The following is a 14,132-nucleotide window of genomic DNA, read 5'->3' as shown; positions in this document are numbered from 1 at the left end:
TATAATACATATAAATCTATTAGGAAGCAATTAAGATTTGCAACTGACAACGTTGAATTATTTTTATTGAGCATGATATTTAATATTGAAATTAATTTTAATTTCTAGTCACTCTCTAGTTTTTATAATAAATTAATTAACAAATATACTTTAATTAAGAAGCTAGTCTACACCAAACTATAAAAAAAATTAATCTATAAAAATCTGATATCAACTCAATAGAAAATGACCCACTCCTTCCCCTAATTAAAACCTAAAATCAAGAGACTTTTTACAAAGTTTTTTCAATTTACGAGGTAGCCAAGTATTAAGTGCACAAATAGATGTAAAGAGTTACAGATTTGAAAAGGAGTTTAAAAGTAATTGAGGGATGATATTTGTTATTATTTTCCCTTATTGCTTTTTGACTAATTAGGTTTTGTCAAATTGGAATGAGTCAAAGGGCCCTTGGTCTACTAGTGAAGTTGAAAGGCTCACAAAGAGCCCACCAAGGATCAAGTCTTGTTGAGTGCAAGGCCCTTGACATCTAAAAGGGATGAGGTCAGCATCGTGCCTCAAGCGAATTTGGCAGAATGGATACCCCTCAATCCTTGGTTCTTAACCAATGAGGCTAGGCGAAAAAGTTGACCTTCATCAAAAAAAAAAAAAAGGAATGAAATGAAATTTCATTTTGAGAAAATGTAGAACAATATATTGTGTAATTCACCTTCACTCCATGTTCCAACTATTGTTGATGATTTTCCAGTGGCAGAGTGGGAGTTGTGTCGCCCTAAACATGAAAGACAAACTTATAGAATCCCTATATGAAAGATCACAAGTATCAATCAAAGAAACTAGCAGTTGCACACTTTTGTGCTTGCAACAATAAGTCGATAGGTGCTCGATAATAAAATAATTTTAAAAATATAATCTTATGTGAACAAATTAGATTATTAATAATTTTTAATTTAAATAAAATAATATTTCCTAAAATCTTTAAATAGATTAATAAATATTATTTATTTAAATTCAATTTATTAAACATAGAAAAATATATTCATTTAAAAAAACTCCAATCAAAAAAATTATTATTAAAAATTAATAAGAGAAATATGAAAAAATAGCATCTCTAACAAATATTCTATTGACTAAATAAATTATAAAAATTTAAAAATAATATTTAAAGAAAAACTAAACTAATACATATTTTTTAAAATTAAATAATTTAAAAACTAAAACCTAAATGAATTTTAAAATCAAAAGTTAAATAAATTGAAATTGCGAGCTAATGTGGAGATCAAGTAATTATTTTTTAAATAAACTTATGTGAACAAATTAGAGTATTAACTAGTATAGATATCTTAACTAAATTAATCTAAAGAAATGCCAATAGATATCCACTACAAAATAATTATAATTTAATTTGCTACATTTAAAATTGTTTATATTTTCTTTATCTCCATTTATTTAGTTTTTTACTAACTTAAACTTTTTATTTTAATTTCTAAAAAATGGATGATGTATATCTCCAAATATTATAATTTAAACATATATTTTATGTGGTATTTATTAAATTATTTTTAAAAGTATAATCTATTTATAATAAGATTTAAACTTTTGACATGTAGATGGTAGTCAAATTTAACTTAGAAAAATAAAAGTTAACATTAACACACTCACACCAATTCTAGAATGCCTATCGGCATTAATAATTTTCAATTTAAATAACATAATATTTATTAAAATCTTTTAAATGGATTAATAAATATTATTTATTTAAATTCAATTTATCAAATATGAAAAAAAATCATTTAAAAAAAAAATCAAAAACTCTATTATGAAAAATTAATAAGAGATAAAAAACTAATGATATGAAAATAACAAATATTCTATTCACTAAATAAATTATACAAATTTAAAAACAATATTTAAAAAAACAAATATAATATTAAAAAGTGAATTAAAATAATTTTAGAACTAAAATCAAAATCAATTTAAAAAATTAAAAAGTTAAATAAATAGAGATCACAACATGAGCTAATGTAGAGATCACAAGTGGAAATAACAATTAATAAATATCAAAAGAAGAGTTAACAATGGAGTGAGATAAATACTAGTCGGTAAATAATTAATGGGAAGGATATATAATTTTCTAACCAAATTGACAAGTTTTAAGTAAAAAATCAATTTCAGTAAACAAAGTTCACACAAATATCCTATCGACTATAATATTAAATGCCTATATAGACTGTAGTACAAACAAGCATTTAATCTAATACATGTGTTATCTTTGAATGCTTTTTGTTGATTTCTGATTTTATTTTTTATTTTTATTTTTAAATGAAAATACCCCAAACTCCAGGGATTTAGAATTTTGGCATTGGAGAATTTAATTGACACCGGACAGCCGGGACTAATAATGCACGACTTCCTTCAGAAAGTTCCGATAAGAACGCGCACTCCCGGAAAATCTAAATTGATCTTTAAGAATTCGACATGTCAGCGCTTTCTCACGCCCAATGTGTCCCACATTTTGAAAATTACACGTTGCAAAATATTTAGATGAAATTATCAAAAGAAAATAAAATAGCAAGTTCAGGACGTTTCTGGAGGCCTGAAGAACATACACGAAACAACGGGAAAATGGAAAACTAACTCTATATAACACTACTCCTGAGAAGCGAACAAAACTGTCAAGAGCTACAAATTTACAATTGTCAGACCAAGTTCGGAGATTCACGAAATCGTGCGGAAAGTTTGCATCGTTTAGTGCTAAATCAGGTGGTGTGGAATAGATTTTAAATCGATCATTCGTAAGCTCCAAAAAGGTACGAGTTCGAATCCTTCGATCGAATTAAATGTGTTCTTATCCTTTGAATCTCTGATATGAAATTATGTATTCCGTATTGATCTTAAGGGCCGGATCTATATAACAGCTAAATAATAATTGAATCATATAAGGTATGAAAATAATGTCATTGCGTTAAATGTAATTAAATTTCAATCAAAGAAACCAAATCTGGAGTCGGGAATCATTTCTTCTTTTCTTTTTATATCGATCAGTAAATATGCGAATTGAACAAAGCTCTTAGCCTAGCAGCATATCTGTAGACTGTGTTTCAAAATTTATAGCGACTTTGAAGGAAGAAACGCTTTTCCATTAAACAGAACGGATTTCTACAATCCTTAGATGATGTTTGATAATTTTCTCAGTTGACTGTGTAATAGATGAATAAACTATTACATAACCTACCCGTAAAATTGTCAAACAAAAGCTTTTAGAATTTAAATGAAGAAAACGATCCATCTTTTTAATTAATTGTGTTTTGGAGTTTGTAGTGGTAGATGAATTTGGTGAGGTGGAGATACTGGTTGAAATGTATTTTTTTCAAATGATCGAATGGAAGAGGTTTTTTCAGTTCGCAGTATAAAACATGATACTGTCATAATTTTTATAAATGAGTGTATTGCGTGGAATTCATAAAGGAAAAAGGATTGTGTTCAATTGTAATTGAAAAATATATATTAGTTTTTTCAATCGTTATTAAGTTTTTCTTTGTTTGTGTATTGATAGTGATAGTTTGTGAGGGGAAAAGAGTTTTGGATCTTTGTAATGGACTAAACTCTCCTGTTTCGTGTCTCACCTCTCTGCAGAACATTTTCCTCTAAATTATGAATATATTAAATTAATTAGACATTTGAAATCTCAATAGTATAAGATTTACGAAAAATTTCCTTAATAGAAATGTTTTAATAAAAATTTGTTATTTGATTAGATTGATTTTTAATTTGGTTGTTTAATCAATTTTTCATGGATGAGTCGGATAAAATCGCACCTCCATGATGATCTGAGAATTCTCTTCTGATAACGTTTGATAGTTTATTATATTATTTTATGGATCTTAAACATGCTCTGAAACATTGATGTAAAAAATTGATGACAGCTATGTATTCGTGCAAAAGGCACTCCTACTTGTGTGTGTTCGTTGAGTAATATTTTTGTTTCCTATCTATACATTTGTGAGAAAAGATCAAACACCTATATAATGAAAAAAATTGATTTGAGCAGTGAGGAATTTCATTTTGCGTTTTTTTTTTTTCTAAACATGGTAATGTGAGATAAGTTCTGTTTGGTCTGTGTGTTAGTTTGTGTAATATGAAGATAAGTTTCGGTCTGTCTGTATTTAAAATATTTAGGATGGGATTATCGAAGGAGAAATAAATAAGAAAATTTGCTTTGGAGGTGTTTGAGAGAGTTGTTTGGTTCCTGTAGATAATTTGGCGTGAAATTATTAGAACACTTAGTTTGTGGTCACCAAGGTGTGTAGATTCTCGTCAACAATGAATTTGGTATTAGCCCATTGAATAATATAGGTTTCAAGGGATGTCTTGTCGAGGTAAGAAGAAATGTATGAGGATAGTCGAGTTCTTTGGATTTGGAAAATATATTGGTTTGAATTCGATAGATTCGTGTGCATAGTGAAATTAGTAGGTGTTTTTTTGGTAAAAAGAGAATTGTTTGTTTATTTTCTGTGCTCTTATCTTTAGAAAGTGCGGATTAAAGCGTACATTTGTGTTGTGTAGGTAAATTTGTCTGAATTGAATTACTCAACTCAGTTTCTACATTATTGCGATAGAACTTGTGCAATTTACTTATTTGAGGATTTCTCTGGTATTCGCAGATAAACATTGATAATTTAAATTCAGTAATTACAATCTGTTTGAATCCAATTATACTGCTCCAACAATGAACCCTGTTTATAGGCGCCCGTATCCTGCCTACTATTGGGCTCCAACAAATATAGAAGCTCAACCAAAATGGGAGGTTCCTTACTGTTACAGAGAACCAAGACCCGAAGAATGGGGCTATGGTAACTGTGAAGGACCTTATTGGTATTATCCTCAGCCTGTGAAAGATGGATATTATTCTCATCTGCCGAAGTATGGAGATTGGGATCCCAGATGTTATGAAAGAGACGCCAACGATTTTGGTGGAGATTTTAGCAGGGGTTTTGGCAGAGATTTAAGGCCCATCTACGTTTATCCTCATCCTACTCCTGCCGCCAGTGGGCCTTTTGTATTTAGGCCTTTTCATCCAGGCGACCAGTTTTGGCACCCGGACGAGTATCCAATGAGGTTTGTGCCTGTGGCCTATGGATCAGCATCAGATCCCTGGGAAAACCGACAGGTGAAACCCCACTGCTGTGGATGCCCGAATCATGGGTGCGAACCGGAGACAAGGGCTATGAAGGGAGATGAACGGAAACAACTAATGGACGGTACCTCTGAGGAGGATGTGAAGACAAGGACACAGAATATGAAGGAATTAGCCGGGCCTACTGTGTGTTTTAATCCTTTGGAATGGCAGAGTAAAGCTCCTGAAAGGAGAAGTAGAAATCCAGTTTACTGGGTTCCTGTGAACTGGAACAGAAACGAGGGGGATAAGGACCTGGGGAGATGGCTACCCGGGAATTGGGTTCCGTTCGACATGAACTCCAAGTCTATAGGGTGGGAAGAAGGTAAGAACAAACTTCCTGGATATTGGATCCCCTTCGACCCAAGCCTCGGACCTCAATCTATGGAAGAATCTAAGAAGAGTTCTCAGTTTGAAGGAAATGAAAATATGAATAAGTTTCCTGGATATTGGATTCCAGTTGACTCGATCCCTAGGCTTCAAGGAGAACAAAAAGATAAAGGGAACTCTTTTCCGGAGGGGAAATCTCATCCTTTCCCTGTTCTCTGGATTCCTGAAGAGAACCTCAAGATGGCAAACTCTCAAGAAGGGACGCTGAATCGAGATCTTAAAAAATGGCCTGCATTTGTTCAGAAGTTTGGAAATGGGGATGAAAAACAGGGAATTGAAGTGGCAAGCAAAGAAAAAAGGACAGGAGATGTTCATGTGGAAGAGGTAGGAGAAGGCAATTTGAATATTGGGAATCCCGAGCAAGTGACTAAGAGTGGAGGCTTTGAAAAAGAGCAGAAGAAAATGAATGAATCAGGAGATAGACCTGTAATTGTGCAGGAGGTTGGAAGAGTGAACGAAAAACAAAGCCCCGAAGAAGCTAGAAAAGAGACCAAAACAAGAGATATTCCTGTGAAACAACTAGGAGGAGGAAAATCTACAGCAGATCAGAAGGCAAAAGAAAATGTTACGAAAATAAAGGCAAGAGACATTCCTGTGAAGCAATTGGAAGAAGAAAAATCTGCTGAAGTGCAAAAGTCAAAGGAAAATGCTTTGGAGATGAGAGCAAGAGACATTCCTGTGAAGCAACCAGAGAGAGAAAATTCTTCGCAGGCACAGGAGCAGAAGACAGCGGAAAAGGTTGCAGACAATCATAAGGTGTCCTCACCTAGGGCTTCCAAGCTTCCTCCCGTGTGTCTCAGAGTTGATCCTCTTCCTGGGAAGAAAGTCAATGGCAAGTGTTCTTCAAGGTTTCCCAGTCCTCCTCATAAGAATAATGATTTCGCAAGCAATGCCTCATTGCAAAATGGTAAACCTGATGCTTCCAATATCCCTGCGGAAAGAAAAAAGGCCGAGGAAAATGCAAGTGTAAAAGCTTCCAAGCATGAGGGTGAAACAATGAAAGTTGATGAAAACACAAGTTCGATGGTTTCAAAGGTTGATGACGAAAGAAAAAAGGCCGAGCAAAATGAAAGTTCAAAAGTTTCCAAGCCTGCTGATGAACGTGAAAAAAAATTATTGCTTGATAGCAAAGTTAAAAAGGTTGACCAAGATTTAATTGCACACAGTATGGATGGTGGATTTACAAAAACAGAGCTTGGTAAGGATGAAGCTGCCTTACGTATCCAGGCCGTGTACCGTGGATGGCAAGTACGGAAGTTGCAGCCTCTGAGAAAGCTTCATGAAATTGCCAAGATCAGGCACCGGATGGAGCAGCTTAAACAACAAATCATAAGCCCTCAATTTGGAGAAGAGCTTAGGAGAGATGATAAAATAAAGGTGAAAATAAGCGAAACTTTGATGGGGCTTCTGCTTCAACTAGATACTATTCAGGTAATAGTTCATTTTCATTTAAGTACTCTATTTAATTACTAACTGTATGTAGAATTCAAGAATTTATCATATGATTTTAAAAGTATTCTTACTAAATAACTCAAGTATGTGTGTACCGTTTGATTCTAAATGTTTGTAGTCAGATTGCCCCGTGTAGTTTTTCACTCTGTAACCAAGGGGGTTTGTTTTGTGTCACTTGAATAAAGTTTTTAATATAGTGTTCTGCCAACTGAGCGATAATAATTGGGCTTGGAAAGCTGGAGAGTTTGTTCTGGGGGTGCAATCCCTGGTCAGTAAAATTGCCTGTTAAAAAGTAATTCTTGCTCTCTGAATTACCGGAGCTGATGCAGTCTTTTGGACACCAGACTTACCCGCTCCCTGAACCTATTCGTGTCCGTTAGATAACTTTTCTATTGCCATCTCTCCAATCTAATTCAAACATATAGCTAATATTCGATAACAGAATACATTTTAATTATCTTGATATCGCATATTTAGTTGCACTGCTTAACTATTATACTTCTGACTAGATTGTTAAAGCTTGATTGCCTTAAAATCTTCGACTTTGCTGGTTTCCAAGATTCATGGTTCCATTATGTTGATAGTGTGGATGTGATGGCTTATGTGTTACATGAATCGTTTCTATTTTCCATGAAAGGCATTCAATTATAATTTCGAAAATAATGTTTGGGTGTTCAGGAACTATAGGTTATGACCTTTCATTTCTGTTGAAATATTTAATTTTAAGCTCAACTAGCCTATATGAAATGTATTCAGAAAGTTATTTTTGATATTATGCAAATTAATTTCTGGCTTCCGTTGAGCGTTTGAGGATAATCTCAATATGTGCTTACAGGGATTGCATCCAGTGGTTAGAGACGTTAGAAAATCTTTGGCCCGAGAGCTTGTTCAACTGCAGGAAAGACTGGACACTCTTATGGAAGAGGCTCGTTCCAGTCCATTGCGGCCATGTATGATGCATGGAAGAGAGAATGAAACAGTCGGTACTGAGGATTCCTGTAATAATTTGGTAGGCATTAGTTTAGAAAATCAAGAAAGTGAGAATGAAATAAAAAAAGATGGAAATGCAAAGGAGAAAGAAGCTGCCAAGCATGATTCATTTGAAATTGGAAATGCAGTAGTAAGTAATGATGGGAAAGGGAATATTTTTTCATTGGAAAAAGCTGAAAGTAAAGAGGATGCTGAAAATACAATTAACAACAACAGAGAAACTGTAGATGACAATGTACCCGTCGAGCAGGAGACAGAGAAATATTCTGATAACCGGGAAATTGAAGTCGACAAGATAGATCTGCAGAATGGAGACACAGAAAATCAGGATGAAAATTTTTCAAATGAAAGAAAGTCACTCGTCACTTCAGAGCAGACAATTTCATTAGTTAACGAGGCAGTGACCCCTCTTCAGAAGATCACTCGGGGGGAAGAGGACAAGTCGGAAACAGCTCTTAAGGTATCCTCTCTGGAGGAAGATAATAAATCGGAACCTAATAACCTCAAGCAGGAAGGTTCAGCCCTGCCGCTTGTTGAAGGCAACGAAATCTGTGCATCATCAATTCTTGATCAAGAGCAAGAAGCTGAAGTTTCAGACAGTTCGATTGCATTGGATAGTAAGGCAAATACTTTGCAGGAGACTGCTACTTTGGAGCAAGGAGAAAAAATGAAGGTTATTGGGTTTGAGCCTGAAGAAGATAAGTCAAAATCATCACCTCAGAATGATTTTGTTGATAGAGAGGAGAATTATGAACTTGATGACCTCAAAGAACCAAATTCAACTCTGCCTCCTGCCGTAGAGAATGACATATGCAAAACATCAATTCAGGCTCCAGATTTCGAGAAGAATGTTACTCTCGAGCCAGAAGCGAGAACAATGCTTATTGAGGCTAAGGTAGAGAAGTCTGAAGCATCTATGGGAAATATTACTGTAGAGGAGAAACCGGAACCTAACAACTTCAATGCGCCAGACTCAGCCCAGTCTCTTGCAGTAGAAAAAGAGGTTAGTCCTGTCAATTCAAACATCTTGGATGAGAATAGAAATGTTTCAGACAAAATTAACTCTGCACCAAGAAGAAGTGATGCCCATTGAGCTGAAGGCAGAACCTGAAACTCAAATCAACACCGAGAAGGTTGAGGTATCTGGGCTTCCATTGGATATATGCGAAAGCAAAGAACCGGAAGATGCTCTTCCAGAGAAAACTGCAGGAGACGGCAATGTGGAATTCATTACCGAGACTTCCTCTCAGGTGATTTCTGACACCTTCTTTGTTTCCCATTCTGATGATCTTGAAGAAACCAATTTGAACAAAATGGAGAAGGCTTTAGATGTAGCAGAAAATATGAGTGTAAAGGGAGAATTTGAAGCTTCCGTGGGTGAAGGATCATGCGATTCAGTCGTTGATAAACCCATCGAGGCTCTCCCAACAGGATATGCTAATTCTGCTATGAGCAACACTAAAAATGATCTCCCCCTTTCAAGTGAGGAACATGTCTTAGGATGCGGCAAAGTGACTGATGATATAGAATCCAAGGCATCTGATTTCGCAGGCACACTTGTGATAAGTAACTCGGTCAATAAAAAAGATCAAGATCTTGAGAACTCTACAAGCATCCATTACTCAGAACCTAAATTTTCAAATCCTGAAAGGAACCAAGATCATTATAAGTGGGAGGATGAAAATGAGAAACTGAAGCAAATGGTAGAGAAACTGGTGGAAGCTGAAAAGCTGCAAATGTCCACAATTGCTCAGCTTAACGACAAAATAAAACATTTGGAGAGTAAGCTTGGCAAAGGGGAGAAAACGAGGAAGGCCAGGGCGGGGCAATTGAGACTGAGGAGGCACAGAGCTGAAAGGAACACTAAGAATGCTCCAGCCCTCCAGTCTTAGTGACAGCCTCTGGCTTTGCTTGAACTATAAAAAAACGCGTTATTGTTCTGTTATTTACATTGTGCTTCTTAAATAAGATGTAAGTGTGTAGCATGGCATGCTATTTCCTCAATATATAATCTATGATGTTTATTTGTGGTATTAAATCATGTGTAGCATTCCTTTGAATGGATCGTTATTCTCATTTGGTTGTTTTCATGGGATTTTTTATCTTGTAATTTTAACTGTTTCTGAGCCAAGCTAGAGAACCATATTCTGAGTATATATATTATTTTGGTTATATATTGGCTTGCGGAAAAAGCAAATGAAATAAATTGAAGACTCAAATGCTAATATCAAATTACGTACATTCAGACCATTTTCCTTTCGGGTCAAATACAAGAAATATGAAGTAATTTGAATAGAACGCAATAGAAGCCAGACAGAAGGATTATTAAATATGTTAGTTTCTAATTTATAATTCTTGTTAGCCCATTGTGTTTGGTAAGCTAAATTGCTCGGTCCTATATCATTTGTTAGAGTCTGATGATCTGATCCTTAATGGCAAGGCAGCAGACTAGAAAGCTAGCCGAAGGTTTACCTGTAACATCTAGATGCACAATCCTTTTTACAGTTCGGCCCATAATATTGAGAATTTGGGCCAACTTAACTTACTAAAAGCATTGATCAACTTCCCCAGTTTCTACAGCCCGGCACATTAAGACTTCTTGATAAATTTAACTAGCAAAATCACCTGCAATAAAGAGGTCTTATCGAGTAGAAAGGTAAACTCTCTCCTCTCCTAAAAACTTACGCACAGCCGAGGGGAGGGAAACTCTGTTTCAAACCCTCGAAAGTTTTAGGGCTTCCTTGGAAGCGTTGAATGAGTTTATGAAGGGTTTTTTGCTGCAACTGCATAGCCACGTTACAGCCAAGAGAAGAAAGCATGGTAATTGTCGTATAAAGGCAGAGGTTTTTGATCGTTTTACAAGACGATTTCTGTTTGCCCAAGTATTTCTACGCTGAAGATTTCACGTGGTTGCAACCTCTCAATACTCCGGGTAGGTTTTGTTTTGAAGGAGCCTACGACAATCAGGCCTAGCCCTAGATCTGGGTTCATTGTTGAACGAATTTGCAGATTGTGTGTTCGTCTTTGATCCAAGGATCCTCCAAGTTTGTTCAGTTACCCTCTTAAAATAAGGAGATATTTCGTCCAATCATAAGTTACAAAGTAGATTCGAGGTTAAGCTGGAGTTAGTAATGATCTGAAGGTAGACGAGCGAAACGATATAGGCAAATATGAGCTAGATCGTATACTTACCAGAAGAGGAAGAGGAAGCACATTGAACAAGTATTAGACACCAAACTAGTAGCTGTCGGAAATGAAAAGGTACACCAGATCCTTTTCAATCTTGGGTTACTCTTTTCCCCTTAAATATGGTTGAATCGTCCCATTCTGTCAACTAGAACTAACAGAACCAAGAGACCCTAATTTTTATAGAAAAGGGGAGGATGATACGAAGCATTTTCAGTCCCTCTGCTCGGCGGGGCGGGAGGCTATTTGGTGCTTTTGGGACTGCTAACATGCGGTACTGGTTAGGGAAAAACACCCACTAGTTGTTAACGTTGGGCAACCTCGAATTTGTATCATGTGTCAGATTTTGTCAATTTTTAGTGTACTTGCCTAGGTTAGTGAAGTGCTTTAAGCTAGGACTTTAGTTTTTGAGGATTTACATCTCTTTGTAGGAATCCTTGGAGAGCAAAGTAGTGCAAAGTGTTATTTGAAGTGCTCATCAAATATCTACAATGGGCTCTTTTGAAAATAATAATTGGGGGATATCTATCACAAAAATCATAACAGTAATTGGACCTAGTTTGATAATTGGGTCTCTTCTTCTAATTTTCAAATATAACATGCATACTAGGGAAAAAGAATCATTAGCATGCATTTTGTGAAAATGTCAAAAATAGTTCAAAAAACAAGTAAGGTCTATACGTTTGCACTAAATTGTGTTTAATGGTGCATTGTGCAATGTCATATGAGTGGTTCATTTTGAAATTTTTCTTCTTTATAGAAATATAAATTGATGGGACATTTTCAGTCCTGATAGGTTTATTTTGTTCCTGTGTTTATTTTGTTCCTATGGACTCCTCTCCCCCTCCTTGTCCCCTCTCTCTCTACTATACCATATTTTACGATACCTCATCCCTTATCCCTTATGTGACAATATGATAGACATTAGATAGAGAATAAACACCTATATTCATACATGTTATTCAAACACATTGGTAGAATTTGAAGGAGAAGCTTATAGAATAGCATTGAGAGAGGGAGGAGTAAAGAAGAGCCAAACAAGATATTCAAAAATTACTAAGTTCTTTGGATTTGATTGTGTGTGTTTATTTATCATCAACGTTTCGAATCACACTACATGATCCATCATCATGAGAAAGTGCAAGATATTATATTAGGATGAGAAAGATATCTTAATATCTTGCACTTTCTCATCCCGATGATGGATCATGTAGTGTGATCCGAAACATTGATGATAAATAAACACACACAATCGAATCCAGAAAACTTAGTACTTTACAAATGGATTGTGTAAATCTATTATTGTTAAAAGATATTCAAAATTACTACATTCATTTTTCCCTTTTTTTTAATTTTTTTTTAATTTTTGATTCTCTAAAATTTATTCTCTTGTTTGCAAGACTTGATCTTGAGCATTCTCGTTTCTATTTATAGGGTGAATTTGGTAAGATGTCTCCTATGTTGCAACACCTGATGGGAAGTAGCCACACACCATATGGATAAGATGGTTTGTAGATATTTATCGATAGGAGGGTTTTGTAGAAATTTGGCTTGGAGAGGGGGAGGAGTAACACAAAGCCAAGCAAGATGCTCATGTAGGAAATAGAGATGCCCTTTTCACCACTATTTCATTTGATGTTTCATCTTTTTCATTGTTTTTACTTTGATTCTCTAAAACTATGTGAATCTTGTTCACAATAGAATGTCTTTTATGCAATAGAGGCGGTGAAGGATTACTCTTATATCACTCATGGGTAGAAGGACAAAACTTTCTCCTATTCAATCTAAGGAATATGGGGTGATGTGCATGATCTCAAGAGTTCCCATTTGTGTGTGAGGGGTAGCCTTGACATTGGGAAGACGAGGATTAGACACAATCCACCAAAGAAATATTGTGCAAGATTACAATCAATAATGTGAGCACGTTGGGTAGAGAGTATCATGTTCATTTTAATGGAATGTTGTTATACATGAGGAAAATGTTTACCCTAATAGAACATTGGATATTAAGTTGTGAAAGGAAAGATTATGACATAACAAGGAATAAATGTTTGTGTTGAAAAAATATGTGTTGTAAAATCAGAACGGAGAACTTTTTGTTGACAATCATATTCTTCCCACCATTATAGTTTAAGTGAAGAAAAGAAACCACGAAATGCATTTGTTTAAAGCCAAACTTTACACACATTTCTAGCATCCTTCTACTTATGCCAAAATGGAATGGGGTTTGGACATCCATCACAGGAAAATAAAGAGAAATTTAAGAAATACTTATCACCAACTTCTCGCCCTAGTTCATTCCCTTTTTTTAAAACTATTGTAAAATAAGATTAGAAAAATAAATGTTTGGACTTATTATAGGCATTCTAGTTAATGTTTTTATCATTGAATGTAAGAAGAGGAATTGGTATTTGGGGTAGAGGAATGGTGTGCAAAAAAGAGGTGTAGATATACAAAGTACTATAGCATGGAGGCTATGGATCTGATGAGGGCACAACCCAAGACCAAATGAACACAACAGGAAAAGAGGAAAAGAGGGAATATTATTATCAGAAGTGATATGCTATTACTTTTAGTACAATAAAAATGTAGTGCCTGCCCCTAGTTCGCATTTCTGTTATCATTGTCAATTTGCTTTAGGTTGATTTTGTGCATTGATTAGTTTAGAGATATTGGATTTACAATATTATGATATTTTATCATGTCTTTGATTACAAATGTATCAGTTAGTATTGCTTAGTTGATTTCATTCATGACGTTAATGATGCTTTGATGATTCCTAGTTAGTAAATGTGGTTTCTTTCATAAAAATGTTAACATGATGTCTTTAATGATGATTATGTTGTATTGATAGAGATGCATTATTATATGTACGCATTTGATCTTAGATTTGTGATTTTATACTTACCCCATACTTGCATGTGTATGGTGTGCGTGTTTA

General features: G+C 34.8%; 1 protein-coding gene across 1 annotated transcript; it reads left to right on the top strand.

Moving 5' to 3' along the window:
• The first annotated feature begins 2,503 nt into the window (after positions 1 to 2,503).
• Positions 2,504 to 10,043, top strand: BAG6 (BCL-2-associated athanogene 6). Its single transcript, XM_089800776.1, has 3 exons — positions 2,504 to 2,807; positions 4,662 to 6,994; positions 7,851 to 10,043. Exons 2-3 carry the CDS (start codon positions 4,727 to 4,729, stop codon positions 9,096 to 9,098), a joined length of 3,516 nt encoding a protein of 1,171 aa, XP_089656902.1. The 5' UTR covers positions 2,504 to 2,807; positions 4,662 to 4,726; the 3' UTR covers positions 9,099 to 10,043.
• The last annotated feature ends 4,089 nt before the right edge of the window (positions 10,044 to 14,132 follow it).

This window comes from Cupressus sempervirens, chromosome 9 (assembly GCF_028749045.1).
Source record: "Cupressus sempervirens isolate cs-2001-9-10 chromosome 9, ASM2874904v1, whole genome shotgun sequence".
In the NCBI taxonomy this organism is placed as follows: Eukaryota; Viridiplantae; Streptophyta; class Pinopsida; order Cupressales; family Cupressaceae; genus Cupressus; species Cupressus sempervirens.
The sequence above is the reverse complement of the archived record's forward strand: the minus strand, read 5'-3'. Positions and strand labels throughout refer to the sequence as shown.